Genomic DNA, 17415 nt, shown 5'->3' with positions numbered 1-17415 from the left:
TACTGTGCAAACTGTAAGAACCACCAACAAGATTTGTGTTTGATTCTGGGGTAGCTCACCAAGTTTCCATCCAATTAGTCAATTGGGGGTGCTATAAAATTTAAAAATTTTAAAAAGTTTCTCAGCCCCTGTATTATTGCAGCTTATTGGTGGAGTACTTGTCTGTAAGTCATGTTAAAGTGATTTATGTATGCAATTTGATGATTTTTGATGATTTTTCTGAAGACTTCAAGTTGTGTACTTTGTGAAGCCCTTATTCTCTTTGACATCTTTAAAAAAAAAAAAAAAAAAAATGATATAGTGGTCGATCAATGTAATAGATTATTACATCATTACATTATTACATCAACAAATAGGATCAGGGCTATTGGGTATCGCTAAAGAATCCAAAATAATAATCTTGGATACTCTTACTCTATCTACTTATTCTACATAATCTCTGTAACCCCCCCCAATAAATTTCATTTTCATCGAGATAGATGTCCACTATTTCAGTGCAACCCGTCCTCTGGAAGGTGAGAAGTGGCAAAACAATGGGTAATATTTGCCCTAGTGAAGTAAAAACATTAAACTTGCTCTGGCCCCAGAGCTTAAGATGATATATTTAAGCTCATAAAGCTGATATGTAGTGGCAGAAATGAGGAAAGGAAACACTGGCTATGCACATGCACTCTGAAGAGCACTGCCTGTTGTGTCAGCCAGACCCAGATTCATAATGAGCTGAATTTGAACATGTTACTTTCTACTAAACTAAACAAAAACAGACATATTTAGGTTAAAACAGACACTGTTTAACCTAAACATGCTAAAAAAAATAAACTTAGACATGATGATTATATTTTGTTTGTGTGTATGCATGCGCTTGAGTGTTAGCCTAAAAATAACCGTTTTTCTTGAAATTCTCTCTGCTCAGCTGATTGCCCACTCCCGCATTGTAGATGAGAAATGATTTTCACCCAAGTGTTTTGTTCGCTAAGCTGCTTTGAACTTTTAATTCTGTGTTTGGAACGGACATGAACCACCCAACTAATAGCACATCAGGGAGTCACATTAGTTTCAGTCACAAGCATGGCCACTTGTTCTATACAGTCTTTAAACTTGAACACTTTGGGCCAATTTGCTAGTTTGTTTTGGCTTAACCAAGGAGATGGATTTCATCATGCTCATGTGCAGACAAAACAATTCTTAAGCTCTATGTGAAAACAGCAGTAAACTCCGCACTGGAACATATCACAGGGTTTGTGGCTCCCTTGGACCATCCTGGGCATTGCTGTGACAGATTTATGATTATTTAAAATGATTTTATTGTGTTTGTGTAGTGTAGTGAGTTATAAGCAGTGTTGGCATAGAACATACCTCTATGATATAATCCTTGCCATCTTTACCATGTACGGCCTTCACAGCACAGATATCCAGACCTCCAAACATCTCAGCACATGAGTCCACCCACAATCGATACCTAAAGAACCAAGCTTATTACTGACACTGCTAACTAAAGATAAAAAATGTAAACAGGTAGATAACTGACTTTTTATATAACATGTTTAACATTTTATTTTCTAATCAAATCAATGCATGATAAATAAATACTTTCCTAGTAAAAATGTCTAAACTTTCAGCTGTTTGCAATACAAAAATCAAAGAACAACCATTTAAATAGTTACACAATTAATATAACCAACACTTTCTCCACATTCAACACAAAATTACACTTTAAATGACTACTGAAGGACTATGGTCTCAAAATGATTTAACCCCCATAATGACAAGCGTCAAGTAGAGAACGCCTTTGCTGTCATGACCTGCTACAAACATTGTGCATCACCTAGACACCAGCTTCTGACAGCCTTTTTTAAAAACCTTGGTGGACTTTCCTAAAAACTTGACTGAATCCATCTTGCCATGCACACACTGCACGTTTCCAGTGCCCAAGGAAGCAGTCAGCCCCAGAGCATCACAGAGCCACCATGCTTCACTGTAGACAGATTGTTCTTTTCAGCATATGTTTCATTCTTCCTCCTCATACTGCTGATCAATAGGCCTTAAAAATGCTAGTTTCAATTCATCGCTCCACAGAACAGAATCCCAAATCTGTGACTTATTTGTGGTTTTGGTGTTGGCTTTTCTTGTGCTTTTGGGTCAGTAGAGATATATCGGCATAGAGACCTTTAGGGTTGTAGTATGCACCTTACTGTGCAAACTGAAACCTCAGTGCCTGCTGCCACCTAATCTTGCAGTCACTCAAAGGTTTTTGCCCACCTGCCTCCTCAGAAATCTGGTGGCAGCCAGCAATAGCTTCCTCTTTCTGCCACATTCAGGTAATGTAGTCAGTGTTCCTTTAACTTTATGATTTCAGATGTATCTCTAGGAACATTCAGTGCTTCACTCTCTTTTTGTATCCTTTTCCTTGTTTGTGAAGGCAGTGATCTCTTCTCTGAACCCTTATGCCTTAGCCATATTTCCAACATGCAATCAATGTCACAGTCAGCAAACCCCTCACCAGTCCAGGTATTTTATTATAAGCACTAACCTTGATTTACCACCTGATTTACAAATGTGTGCCCTTATCAGGGATTCTGTTCAGGCGGTTGAATAATTCTGAGACTGCAGTAGTCATTAAAAGTAGCATTTTGTGTTGAATTTGGAAACACCTTTTGTTTTAATAGATAAATTGCTCTAGTTTGATTGGCTTATTGCTTAAAGTTTCTAAATGTTGCTAATAAACCTAATTTGCGAGGGAGTTGAATGTTGTCAAAATGAAAGTTTGACAAGAACCAAGAACAAGACCTTGTGGGACTGTGTTGGGAAATGTGTGGAGCAAAACAAGCCAGCCACTACAGGAGGTGTGGGGAAGCAGTTATTTAGATTATTTTAAAGAAACAATATGAAAATATCACAAGGTGCTCTGGGATGGGAGGAGGAGGTCCTAACACAAGGTCAGGCTTATGTTGTCTGGTTTGTTTGTGGCAGTTCTATTCAAATGTCAGTAAATTTATCCTACTCTCAAAATATCTTGTTATGAAAAGCTTGTTTTACCTAAACAAAAATATAATATTAAAAATAAAAATAAAACATTCACATACTGGAATTCTACTCTAAAGCTGTTTACATAGCTAAAATGTTTGCGTTTGAGTACTGATATCAGTGTATGTTGTTATTTCCAAGACAAGCAATTTTTCAGCCGTTCTTTCAGCACTGCAGTCTTTACAATGAAAAGCTCTAAACTGTATTCTGTTTATTTTAGGTCATTAGCTAGAGTCCCCAAACCTGATGGGAAGTATATATTAAACACTTATTATGAAAAAGTTCATGGTTTATCCATTAGACCCACCTCTCAGTCATGGCGATCTGCTCCAGCATTGCAGAGCCTGTGTTAGCCTTCCAGTTTCCTGAAATAGAGGTCCTCCTAGAAAGAAAGACAGAGAGAGAAACCCATTCAGACAGACAGGCAGAAGGGTGAGTAAAATGGGGGAATAAAGTTGTTGTGATTTGGTCTGCTGCACAGACAAAGATAAAATCAGTCAATACTTTAATTCTTAGGGATTAAAAAGAATGCTATCAACACGGCTGCGGGTCATCACTTGCATCCAGGCAATAGCCGCTGTGCCGTTGCTCTGGAGGGAAGCAGTGTGGAAGCCGCAGATAAGAGCACGGTCTGTTGTGTGTTTATGTTCGGAAAGTGAAAACTTCAAAGTGTGACGCATGTCACAACTGCATCGCTCTTAGTGTGTTTAAGATGGGAAGAGGCAATGACGAGTGGCTGAACAGAGTTTATTTGTGTGGACAAGTGAGATGATTCATCCAACAGCTATTCCTCTCTCTCACTCTTTCCCTCTCTTACTCATGCACATACACACACACAATGGCAGTCTGCAGTTAAGTCAATAATGAACTCATCTGTGGAGAGAGCATGTAATGTTACACATACTGGGAAATGACCAGGTGATTATGTGCGACCAGCATCAATTCAATTCAGCTTTATTAGTACAGCATCTTTAATATCCTATAACACAACTATGTTTACTTCAACTATGTTTACAGGCACAACAAAAGGTTAAAATTACTCCAAGACTGAGTCTAATGATGATTATGTAAACAGTCTGATTGTCACAGTCTGAGTAAAGTCTTAATCAATCTAAGCTTACAAGCTACAGTAGTTGCCTTCTTGCAGGCTCCCTAGTATCCAGTCTGACAATAGAAATCCACTGATATGTTGAATATTTTTTACTGATTTTACTGATTTACACTACCCACAGTAGAGTGGGAGTGTAGTGTGTACATGTCCTATAAATCCTGATCTATGTCCTGTAAAATAGATCAGCATGTAAAATATGTGCTTTCTGTGTGTTACCACATTTTGTTCTTGTTGGCTACACTATGTTTTTGTTTTCCTGAGTGATAACACAAGCTTATTTAGAGAGCAGTCGTCTGATCAAATTAAATATATTTGTAATAGCACTTTTGGCAATTGGCACACAGCAGCTTTAAAGGAATCCAGTAATAAAACATTAGATCAATAAAACAAAGTATTATTGCTTAGTATTGGTTTTCCAATCAGAGTAACAATGAAAAACAGTGATATGACATTCTTTTTTGTTTATTTTCTTCAAAATAGCAGTTGTAATGTAAACCACATTGATTATGTTTCATGCAAAGGCAACACCTGCTCATGGACTGAGCTCTCTTTTATTAAATTTAATAACGGTAGTAGTCATGTTAGCAATAGAGAATAGCAGAAATTATGGCCACTCAGGGCCCTGTAGAAAGGCGCAAAAACATGTGGTCCAGGTCGATATTAGCAGGACTATTAGAGGTAACAAACGCTAAGACTGTCTCGCAAAAAGGGTGTTTGCGGCTTTTTTGGTGGTAACAGAAATTTGGTAATAACAGATTTGACACCAAAACAAAGGTCCAGTTTTAACACTATCTAATGTGCCCTTGCTAACTTCCATCCAGCACTCAAAAATGTAAAGTGTGCTATGAATGTCACATATATCACACTATCTCTCAAATGAGTTCCCACGCCTGTACTAAAAAGCACTCGTCCAGTGCCACACCACTGGCGACTCTGGGTGCGGAGGCTAGCCACACTATGGTTAGGGCAGGTCCATGGAGACGCCAGTACTTCCCCTCAGGGAGCTAGAGAGGATGCCACAGTAGGGCGCAGTGCTGACAAAGTGCAGCACACTGTCCATGACTTACACACAGTGACGCTATGCTGCTTATACAGTAGACATGTGGTGTGACCGACCAGTTCCCATAGTGACTGGTTAGCTGCTGCTGGTCTGTTGGCTGCATGTCTGTTTGTTTCTGTGTCTCTATAAAGTCTAAGGTTTCATACCTCTTGGTCTTGCTCCTGTAGTTATAATTTAAGCTGCATTTTAGCTGTTCACAGCTGGTCAACACAGCGGTCGTCTATGATTAAATATACTGCATTTAAAATAGATGTTTGTAAACATGTTCTACAGCTGGCTTGCTAGACATGAATAAACACATTTAATAGGACAGAAAATAAATGAATTCCATCATATTCAGAGCATTTAAGGGTAGTGGAATTACATCAGTAACAGTACACACACACCATGGCCCATCTGCCACTAGTGATTAAATATATAGCGTGTAAATGACAAATTATTACTTGCAATTATTGACGAAATTTCCTAATAAAAAGAGTTGAATTTGGTAAGCATAGGGGTACTGTAATCACCCTGTAAAGCCCTTACTAAGTCTCATCAGTTGTTGGTACTTGGTAATTAACTAGCTGGCCATTACTACTTTCAGTAACAAGTAACTAGAGTGAATTAAGCATTTTCAGAAATGTATGTGGTGTCACAAAAAGTTTCATGTCCTCTATAAACTGAGACAACACTGAGGCCACTGATCTGTGACCTTAAGAGTATGACAGGAATATACAAATAAAAATGCTGTATGAATTGCTTAATTATTTTTTACTACGTTTTTAAAGAATGCAATAATGATCGCCCAGGTATTTAGCAGTTATTGTGATTTGTTAGTTACCAGTAACTGACTTGATAAAGCTTAATAAGAGCACAATAAAATTTTGTGCAAACTGTAATGATGTATATGTACATCATATGTATGATGTACACAAACAAAAGTGCTTTGTTAAATGCTCTATTCACTTTATCTTATACTTAGTAACGCCAGGTCCACTACTGGCTAATAATAATGGCTAATAAGGCCTACAGGCTAATAATGACCCCTATACTAGTGAAGTCCCAATTCGATCCAGTGATTCGGGACCTGGGAATGTACTTCTGATCCTTATTTTTGTTGTAGCAGTGTCTCCTCTAGCATCCTTAACAGACAAGACTCTCAGCTGCTGACCTGCCACAGTGACTCAAAACCCTAACATTTTTATATAATATAATGTGACCTTATTAAAGTGAACAAACTAAAATGCCTTATTTTAACTGACAAGTGCACTGACGTTAGCGGTTAGCAGCAGTTACATTCTGCTGTAACGGAATGGACACAGTGCTCCTCCACTATTTAAGGTGGATTGGAGAGTTAGAATTAGAAGCCTTGTTTTGGCAGCTAATTTGTCACTTAATGCATTTATCACTTCAAATAAATCTCTTTTTTGTCTTGACAATGTTTGCCTAAAACCAGTGTTTTGGGTTGTGTTGAAAAAAGCAGCAGATGGCAAGGTGGATTATTTTAGCTTAGCTCAGAGCTTAGGTCAATACAGTGATTTTATTAGTGTTAATTAACAGCACAATATTTATGCACAAACTAAGGCTTTATTTAATTTTTTGTTTATAACAGGCCTGCTATTCTTTCATTGGGTTACTCTGGTAAGTACTTTGTGTATAGTTGGTTATTAGGCCAGTACACTCATACTTACATGTATGCTTTGTAGTTGCTGCCAATTTTCTGGATCCGGATGTCGTACTTGGAATCCACAAAGGGTTCTGCTGTGGCGTATGTTTTGGCAAGAGCTACCACGCTGGTGATGTCCTGAAAATCATTAGGATTCTCCACCTTAATCTTCCACACAGAGGAAACGCAAGTGAAGAACCATTAGTAAGTAAGTAAAATTCAATGAAACAACAAGGTGACCTGCAATACAAATCTAGAAGAAGCACCCGACCATACAATGTGCTCCTCTAGTAAACTTCAGAGAAACACACGATGTCCTCTAAAGCTAATAAAAATAAATCATTCTTGTTAAACAAACGGAGCATTTATAAAGACAAATCATGTGCTGCTATTTATACTGGTAAACAAAAAGAAAATTATCATCTTGGAAAGGCCAAAAAAGCTCAGTGCAGCATTTAAAAAAAGAACAGCTAAGCCTCAGCTAAGGCCTGTTGACGTGTGTCTTGTGGGATAATACACACACACACACACACACACACACACACACACACAAACACACACACACACACACACACACACACACATTATAGAGAGTCCGCATGGTGGTTAAACTGGGATGCTATACTGGAAGTTAAGGAAATGAAGGCCTCAGAATGGAAGCACCTGCAAATAAGGTAGACCACTTCACATGAAGCTGTATTTAGGTGAAGGACATATTTTGTACATTGTTATTGTAACTAAAAGGATCAAAACAACAACATCCATCGCAGGACTGAGTTGAAATTGCGTTCTTTTAGTCCCATCAGCCCAACCAGTAGTTTGCATGTGTAGATGGACATTTAAGACACTTTTTTAAGGTCTTATTTCTTTACAGTATATTTACATCTATACACTCCAAAAGCTAGTAGACATATGCTTATTAATTTGTTTTCCTCCTGTGTACGTGCAACTGGATGCCTGTATAAGCAATGGGTGCACCTTCAAGTGACCGAATAAGAGCTCCTTTTGAATAAACAGTATGCTTATGTTTATCAACCTGCAAGAGAGTAGAGTCTGATTTGATTCCACATATACACAAAAGTCATACTGAAGAGGCCACTGAGGCTATGACACTGTACTGTTCTCAGCAACTGCATTCAAATACCCAGTCCTTCCAACAGATTGAACAACAAAGGTAGATGGCGCTTCTCCAGCGGATTTCCCTCCCCTCCCTCCTGTTTCCCCAGTGTTCTCATCGCACGATCAGGGCACAGGGGTCAGCCGGAGGACGAAAGGAACACACTGTGACGGCAGACACATTCTGTACCGCTACGGGTTCCTGTTGGTAAAGGAAACCCTGCCTGTCTTCTATATATGGGAAAGGAAAAGTGTTTAGAGAGGGTTTTCCACTTACTGGGACTAAAGGTAACTTCTACATAGTCCTTCTGTAACATGTCTTGGCATTAGCACACAGACAGTTAAAAATGGCTGTAAAGTTCTATAAGATATACAAGTTAATTGTGCAGGGTTCATGGGTATTTTTTTGTTGTTTTCGCAATACTTTTAGTGCTGGTGGTTTGATTGTACAATGTCTTTACTTCTAGAGGGTTCTGAGAGGGAAATCCCCTGAACATTCCCCCTCCCTCTCATCAGGGACATGTGAACTAAGCTCCTAAATGTTAGCGCTCCCCACCCTGCGGCCCTGTGTAACAAACACACGTGTGTGCGCACACGCACAAATGTACACAGAAAGCAATACATGTAAACGGGTACATACAAAAACAGCTACAGTTATGCATCAAGGCATGGAGGACATGAGCAAACTGTGCATAGAACTCTTCAATGATTCCATGACTTATGACAAAGATCTGTTAGCATGTTTAAGTCAAAGCCATTTTATACACCCAGATATATATATATATATATATACATATATATACACACACACACACACACACACACACATATATATTACATATATGTTTAAAAACATGTTTACATATTTAACTAAAAATATAACGTTTTAACTATAAAAAGTGCGCATGTTGCATTACATTTTCTCCCCTAGGTTACGTTACCACAGACAGATGAGGTGATTGAGGTGACATTGTTACAATGGCACCTGTCAAGGGGTGGTATATACACTGCTCAAAAAAATAAAGGGAACACTTAAACAACACACTATAACTCCAAGTAAATCAACTTCTGTTAAATCAAACTGTCCAAGCAATAAAGGAGTGGTTCTGCAGGTGGGGACCACAGACCACTTCTCAGTACCTATGTTTTCTGGCTGATGTTTTGATCACTTTTGAATGTTGGTGGTGTTTTCACACTCGTGGTATCATGAGATGGACTCTACAACCCACACAAGTGACTCAGGTAGTGCAGCTCATCCAGGATGGCACATCAATGCGAGCTGTGGCAAGAAGGTTTGCTGTGTCTGTCAGTACACCAGGAGACGTGGAGGAGGCCGTAGGAGGGCAACAACCCAGCAGCAGAACCGCTACCTCCGCCTTTGTGCAAGGAGGAACAGGAGGAGCACTGCCAGAGCCCTGCAAAATGACCTCCAGCAGGCCACAAATGTGCATGTGTCTGCACAAACGGTTAGAAACCAACTCCATGAGGATGGTATGAGGGGCCCGACGTCCACAGATGGGGGTTGTGCTCACAGCCCAACACGGTGCAGGACACTTGGCATTTGCCAGAGAACACCAGGATTGGCAAATTCGCCACTGGCGCCCTGTGCTCTTTACAGATGAAAGCAGGTTCACACTGAGCATGTGACAGAGTCTGGAGACACCGTGGAGAGCGATCTGCTGCCTGCAACATCCTTCAGCATGACCGGTTTGGCAGTGGGTCAGTAATGGTGTGGGGTGGCATTTCTTTGGAGGGCCGCACAGCCCTCCATGTGCTCGCCAGAGGTAGCCTGACTGCCATTAGGCACCGAGATGAGATCCTCAGACCCCTTGTGAGACCATATGCTGGTGATGTTGGCCCTGGGTTCCTCCTAATACAGGACAATGCTAAACCTTATGTGGCTGGAGTGTGTCAGCAGTTCCTGCAAGATGAAGGCATTGAAGCTATGGACTGGCCCGCCCGTTCTCCAGACCTGAATTCGATTGAGCACATCTGGGACATCATGTATCGCTCCATCCACCAACGTCACGTTGCACCACAGACTGTCCAGGAGTTGGCGGATGCTTTAGTCCAGGTCTGGGAGGAGATCCTCATCAGGAGCATGCCCAGGCGTTGTAGGGAGGTCATACAGGCACGTGGAGGCCACACACAATACTGAGCCTCATTTTGACTTGTTTTAATTTACATCGAAGTTGGATCAGCCTGTAGTGTGTTTTTCCACTTTAATTTTGTGTGTGACTCCACATCCAGGCCTCCATTGGTTAATAAATTTGATTTCCATTGATGATTTTTGTGTGATTTTGTTGTCAGCACATTCAACTTTGTACAGAACAAAGTATTCAATTAGAATATTTCATTCATTCAGATCTAGGATGTGTTATTTGAGTGTTCCCTTTATTTTTTTGAGCAGTGTTAACTGAGCAGTCTGTTCTCATAGTAGTTGTTGTGGATGTGGGAGAAACGGACAGCGGTGAAAGTTATGGCCAGAGCATGTCTGGCTGGAACATCTTTGAAACACAAAGCCTTACAGGGTGTCCCTGGTCAGCAGTGGTGAGTACCTACAGACAGAGGTTCAAAGAGGTGCCCCAGGGTTAGCAGTGCACAAAGACAACAAAGGCTATCCCGTTTGTGCAAGTCACTGTTATGGACTGTTATGAAATTTGTCACAATGTGCATATTGTGCTGCGTAGCTCGAGAGTAGTTAGAGTGCCTATGATACCCACCCTCAGAAGTCTTGTCAAGTGAGCTCCAAACGGCAGTTGGTCTTAAAGCATATCAGTGTGTAAAGGGGAACCTCCTAAAAGTTCCCCTTTCACACAGTGCCAAGTACATGAGTTAACATCTTGTAGAGGCTTTAGCAAGCATTACTCCAGCCTTTTCATTACTCCACCCTTCTCATAAGCACCGGTTTGCACCCCATTCTCAAAAAAACGAAGCCATTTATGGAGTGCACTGTACATGCGAGGTTATGTGATGATTATATACGTCACAATGCTTACCTTTCCCATGCCTGCATGGGCGTGCCCCATCTTCACCACAACTGGGAAAGCTGGAGTGGGCAGCTGTGAGACAGCAGATTGGAGAAGAGTGTTAACCACACTTAGGAAATGGCTGAACCACAGTATTATTCATGCACATTCTGGCTAACCCTAGGTCATACGCTCAAGCCAGTCACTGTCGTCTGAGCTCAACAGGCGGTGAAGATCTTGATGGTTCCCCTGCTGCTGGTACACACATACAGTTTCCATGACACTAATGAGCAAATGCCTTTGAAGATTTTATTATACACTACTACTCTCAACCACATAGAAGTCCTAAAACATAAAGGTTTTGTGTAGAAGGAGTGAGCATGTAGACATTAAATGACATGAGAACAAAAAGAACAACTCTCAACTCTCTCAATATTCCTGCGAAACACATAACAAATCTTTTGCATTTATTAGAACGATATGTCAATCCATAGGAACACAGCCAAAAACATGGACATAAAAAGACCAATGAGTGATGGGTGTTACTCAGGGAAAGATGCACTCTAGTATTTCCACTCAGATGTTCTAAAACCCATCCACAATCCAAGATGATAAATCTTTAGAAGTCACAATGAAGGATCTTATGCAACATATATAAAAGCATAATTCCACAAAATTACCTAGCATAGTACAATTGTGTCTTTCATATCAATGCAAAGGTGTTGTGTTTATGTTACAATCTGAGGTAATTAATTTTTCTTAAGAACAATGTATGTAAACAATGTTTGGGTGTCTTGGGGACCGTAATCTGCACTGAAAAAATCCAAATTTATATACTATTAAAAAGTCAGAACATAGTACAGAACAAAAAACAAGATTATGGAGTTTCAGATTCAGATTCAGATTCAGTTACCGGATCAAAACTTTGGTATGTTGTGGAATGGGAGTTTTGCAGCATCAAAACATAAATCAACATCTCCAACATATTGTGGAATCCATGCCATGAAGAATTGAAGCTGGTCTGAGAACAAATATCCAGTGGTATCATATCCAGTGTTGGGATAATATATCAGCGCTCAATATGTGTACAGTGAGCAGCACAACAGGAAGCAAAGCACTAGATTTAATCTGTAGGAGACAACAGGATTACCGATATGGAAAATACAGATCTTTTCTATTTTAGTGCAATAGTTCTGCATCGCCTAAACATTCTGCGCTCCTGGATTTCAAGAAATATAAATACAAAAAAATCATTTTGAAATCTTGCTCCAATCTAAACATCTGTCTACGGGTGATATGCTTTTGGTTTAAATTATCTGATGATAATTAATAAGAAGAAACAATATAATTCCAGTATCACTGTGCATCTCTAGACGGCTATACAACCTGCTAGATAACCGTATTATTTGCTGTCCTTTAAAACCCCAAAACACATTCCACCATTCCACCTTTGAACCTCAAGCAGATGTGCAAGACACAAATGAACACTAACACAGTGTGTATATATTTCAATGTAGGGATGGGACATGAGGAAATTTGGACATAGGGTGTGAAATTAATATAAATAATAAAGCTGACATGGCCGGTTCCTACAGTATTGTATTTATTTCAGTTTTAAGACTTTTCTCTCATGTATTTTCTCTCACCTCAAATTGTAGCACTGCAAACTTGTTTTTAACAATTTTATGACACCCTGGTGAATCTGGCAGGCGGGCAAGTGGCAAGACTTCTGCTGTAACATGTTCCAGCAAAGGTAAGTGTTCTCCTGTTGCTCAGATTAAAAGCCAACCCCTCAACTCATTCCTTTAGGATTCCTTGTTGACATTATTGCATCATGCAATTCCAGCAGATTTTTTTTAGGATTCATTAAACACATCTTCTGTTCTACATCAGCCCTAAGGTGTTCTATTGAATTCAGATCCATTGACCGGGACGGCCACTGAGGAACAGAGAACTCAGTCATGTTCATGAAACAACTTTTGCTTTGTGGTGTGGTGCACCATCATGCTTGAAGTAGTCATTAGATAAGGGTTAATTGGGTTAGTTCCAACACACCAGCTAACATATGTTTGTGCTGGCCAACATCACTAAAGTGTGATGAGGTGAGAGTGCAATCTAAGCACCAGGAGGGAGCATGACCAACTGTGCTCTCTCAGACTCCGGCCGCTGATGGCAACGTAACGGGAAGCTACATTTAAGTCTTTATGTTCCATTACCAATATTTTTTCGATGTATTTTATACATATTGTATTACATACCGTATTAAAAATAGAAAAACAGAGTCACAAACTTCAGTTTCTTTACCGATAGACATACTTAAGCGTTCCACTGCAGTTCCAAAGGTTGCTCAGTACATTAAGTATAGTCTGATTTATAGTTTTATTTTTTAAAAGCCACTTTTAACTTCAGTCGTTTCTGTATTAAAGTAATAATAACTATTATAGAGTATAGGGTCCAGGATACACTACCCACATAATGATTAGGCTGTTATGTCCATCATTTCTTGTGCCTGTACAAATTACAACTGGATAAATTGTACAGTCTGACTAGAAAGAGGGAAAAATGAAGGGAGAAGACAAAAAATGACCCTTTTCAGGAACATGTCCTAAGATGCAGACAAAGGAACCATCTGTTCAGCGGCGCATACACACAGACACCCTACAACCACACCTAACACACACCCTAGTACGCACACCCTATACATACAACCACAAGTGCAATGATATAAACCCAAATTATATAAACCCTGTAAGCAGGCACACAGGCACACATGGCGCACAATGTCAGAGTAAGCACTTGACACACAGACAGAAATGTGTGTGAGCACAGCAGGGATTTCCCTCTGAGGGTGTCTGTGACGGCGTTGGAGTCTCAGCAATAACACTCTTCACTGCTGCCCAACTGTCAGCAATTCTCACAGTGTTCCCATCAGGCTGACGGCAGAGGCTCCACATCTCAGCCCCTAAAGCCAGGGCATTCCGGAACACTGTGCGTCTACAAGTCTGGAATGTCTCACACCAAACCTAGAATGATGTCTGAGGTGGCACAGACGCATGTGTGTGATGCATCAAAACACAAACAGCAGCCAGAGAGGAAGAGTACACTAACAATGGAGAATGAAGGGAAATGCAGTCTAGACTTAAGTTATTTATACATTTATTTTCATCTTGGAAAATTATACATAAAGCTGTCTAAATGGGATTGGCCATTAGATAAAATACAAACAAACAAATAAACAGTAGAAACTGTGATTTGATGTGCAAGTGTGTTAACTTTATGACTTCCAATGCTCTCCACTGTATGGATTTGTCCAGTTCCAACAGCAGCTCACCTGATTTACTAGGTAGTTTATCTAATTTGTCCTTTATTAAAGTAAATCAGGTGAGCTGCTGTTGGAACTGGACAAATCCATACAGTTAAACTTAGCAATCTAACGTGTTTTTTTTAACCTGAATATTAAATCTTAAATCAACCAACAGCTAATTGTTAAGTTTTGTGTTTTGTTCACTTGTTAATTTCATATAGTATAAAATACATTAAATGGCTCAGCTCAATAAAAAGGTTCACTTTTGAAAAACCTCAAAACATGTATTAAAATGTAAAAAAAACAAAAAAAAAACAAAAAAACAAACAAACAAAAAAACCCAGGACCACTCAAACCACTCATTACTAAAACTGTTTCAATATTTTCAACTAACCATTATTTGCCTATTCCACATAGTAAGTCTTTCCATTTCTGACTTTCCTTTCGTTTGTAGCCTCTGTGCTCTTACAAGCTTTTGTTTTTTGCATTTAGGTTTAAGCCAGACAATGGTTTTGTCTGCAATGCCTGCTGTGTAATAAGTGCTTATTTTTCCTTCCATACCAATAATTTAAACTTTAGTATGCGGTTCAATAATGGAGGAAAAAACATGAAGAAATGAATGAAATAGCTTTTATAGTGAATGACTTCACTAGTCTGGGATGTGTTTAACAAAGCGATTTTCCATCATTTACAGTAAACTGTGCGGAGATGGAAAAGCACGTCTTCTGCCTTCAATGTTCAAACACCCCACACCTACAGACCATAGGCAGGTGTGGAGGAGGTGTGTAGGGAGAGTTGTAAAAAGAGACAGACAGACAGAAGTAAGTTGCTGGCATTTCTGACTCACATCCTTTACCCTGAAACACCTCTGTGCCACATTCCAACAAGACAAGCGCCCCAATGACCGGAGCTAAGAGTTACGTTATTAAAAACGTTTATAGGCACACATGGCTGGAAATTTCCATATACTACAAACTATGCTGCTAAAAAGACACATGATGTGAAATAAAACACAGTGATGTCTTGCCTAGACACATAACGCTATACGCTTACTTAACTTAATCTGATGTACTGATTAACAGTGAATAACATCATGGGTATGATTTACAGCACAGCTGTGATGCCATTCATGGTAACTCATTACGTAGTGAGTAAGTGTAAGTAAGTGTTAAAGCTAATAAAGCGCCACACATTATATTACATACACTGCCAATGTTGTCATTACCTTGCAACTGGCATAGTTTACTTTAGCATACTAGTTTAGCAACTTTAGCATAGTGAAACAACACAGAAATAAAGAGGAAAAAAAGCTGGAATCAGATATACACTGATCAGCAATACCACAAAAATCTACATGAAGTGAAGTAAATAAGATTGATTATATTAATGGCGCCGGTCGAGTTAGGACATATTAGGCAGCAAGTTAAACACCAGTTCCTAAAGTTAGGAAAATGGGCAAGCATAAGGATCTGGGCGACTTTGACAAAGGCCAAATTGTGATGGATAAGTCAGAGAATCTCAAAAACAGCAGGTCTTATAGGGAGTTCCTGGTGTGCAGTGGTTAGCAGCTACCAAACTTGCTCCAAGGAGGGGCAGCAGGTGAAGCTACTGCCACAGAAGAGCTACTGTAGCAACAAAAACTACTCAAGATGGATGCTGGCTATGTCTTGTGGTATCCATCCCTTAACAAGTAAAAACTGTTTTGGGTGCACGGTGTGCACTGCTGCTAAAAGCAGTTCTCTAGACTCCAGAACCTGCTTTTAAGTAGAAAAACAAAGTTTCTGCTGAATCACGACAGAGCACAAATTCATTAAACTTCTTCTCTAGTCACTAGTTTTCTGAGATGTTTTTTACAGCCGGAGGTGTCATCGAAACGCTCATATCCAAAAATTCCAATCTTACAGGTGATTTTATAAATATTATATTGCTATAAAAGGTGGTTGCGAAGCTGAAGCGTTCAGCCTTGTCTAAGAAAAATGCAAAAGCACTGCCACACAGCTGTGTGTTGTTAATCTTGAACTTTAAGACGATGAAAAAAAATAAGAATCTTTTTAAACAGTTGAGGATTTATAAAACCCTTTAAAGAGAAATCGGAATAAAAATGCTATTATAGTATATAATATATTATAGTAATAGTATATATATATATACATACACATATATATATATATATATATATATATATATATATATTATAGTAAGCTACAGTGTAAAAGTAGGGCTTACGGCATGTATAAGGCATCATATTATTTAAAGATTTGGCACTAAGTAGTCCAAAAGTAGACCATGTTTTAAAACTTTGCGTAAATATGCTCACTTGTCTTTTACAGCATATTTTTACAATGAAGTTTGTCTAAGAGATTTCTTTGATTGAAGCCTCTTTCCATAGCTATAATGGAAGTCAGCCAGAGAATCCTGCACATGTGAATACAGGCTGTAAAGCTGCTGAGTATTGCATTTTGATGGATACCAAACTCATCACACATCTTCAGATGGTGTACAGATGAAAACACTGCAAAACACAAGTTGTTTCACACACACATTTGTCAAAGGACAAATCAGTTCAGAGGGGTTCTTTAGTAGAGGCCATGGTTATTTGTTCAAAAAGTATTAGCGTATTAGCTTAACCATTTTCAAGCTCCCCTTGAGAAAGTCCAGTGTTTACAGTTCCTGTTCAATATCCAGTTAATCTAATCAGTCGTTTTTCTGCAGCACTTCTGCAGAACACACCCACCTCTTTAGACAATGAATGTGATTTGGTTAACCTAAGCTGGATGAATTTTCCCTGGATAGTTGCTTATGTTAATGTAACTATTAACAAGATATGTAATCTGCAATTTTTGTAGTTTCAATGCAGACCACTGGAGAAATCAGCTTTTTAAACTGGTGGGTTACTGAACTATGCAGAACATTTGTTCCACTTCTCTGCAAATCCAGCTCCAGGTGGAGGGGGCGCTCTTTGTCCCACATGTTCCCTTCATCTATTCTTTATGATCTCTTTATTTTTGAATAATGTTACTGTGAACCAGCACCATTCCCTAGAAACCCAATGACTTATGCAGACCAGAGACACTAAGAAGTGTGTGACACCGGCTTTTGCAACAGACTCTCCTGGCCGTCTGCTCAAAGGAAAGTGGGCCGCCTTTGGATCGCAGCAGACATCGGCCACTCAAGACAGAGTGT

At 39.4% G+C, this 17415-nt stretch overlaps 1 protein-coding gene across 2 annotated transcripts in view; it reads right to left on the bottom strand.

Moving 5' to 3' along the window:
• syn3 (synapsin III) overlaps positions 1 to 17415 on the bottom strand; it is a 127874-nt gene that overhangs the window by 19519 nt on the left and 90940 nt on the right. For both annotated transcript variants that reach the window (XM_072672659.1, XM_072672658.1), the window contains exons 7-10: positions 10959 to 11021; positions 6869 to 7011; positions 3332 to 3406; positions 1357 to 1459 (exon numbers count right to left, since the gene is read on the bottom strand). In XM_072672659.1, the coding sequence (XP_072528760.1) occupies positions 1357 to 1459; positions 3332 to 3406; positions 6869 to 7011; positions 10959 to 11021 (384 nt within the window). The remainder of the gene's footprint in view (positions 1 to 1356; positions 1460 to 3331; positions 3407 to 6868; positions 7012 to 10958; positions 11022 to 17415) is intronic.

The sequence above is a fragment of the Salminus brasiliensis genome, chromosome 2 (assembly GCF_030463535.1).
Source record: "Salminus brasiliensis chromosome 2, fSalBra1.hap2, whole genome shotgun sequence".
Taxonomy (NCBI): Eukaryota; Metazoa; Chordata; class Actinopteri; order Characiformes; family Bryconidae; genus Salminus; species Salminus brasiliensis.
Note: the sequence above shows the minus strand (reverse complement) of the source record. Positions and strands in the feature narration are given on the sequence as shown.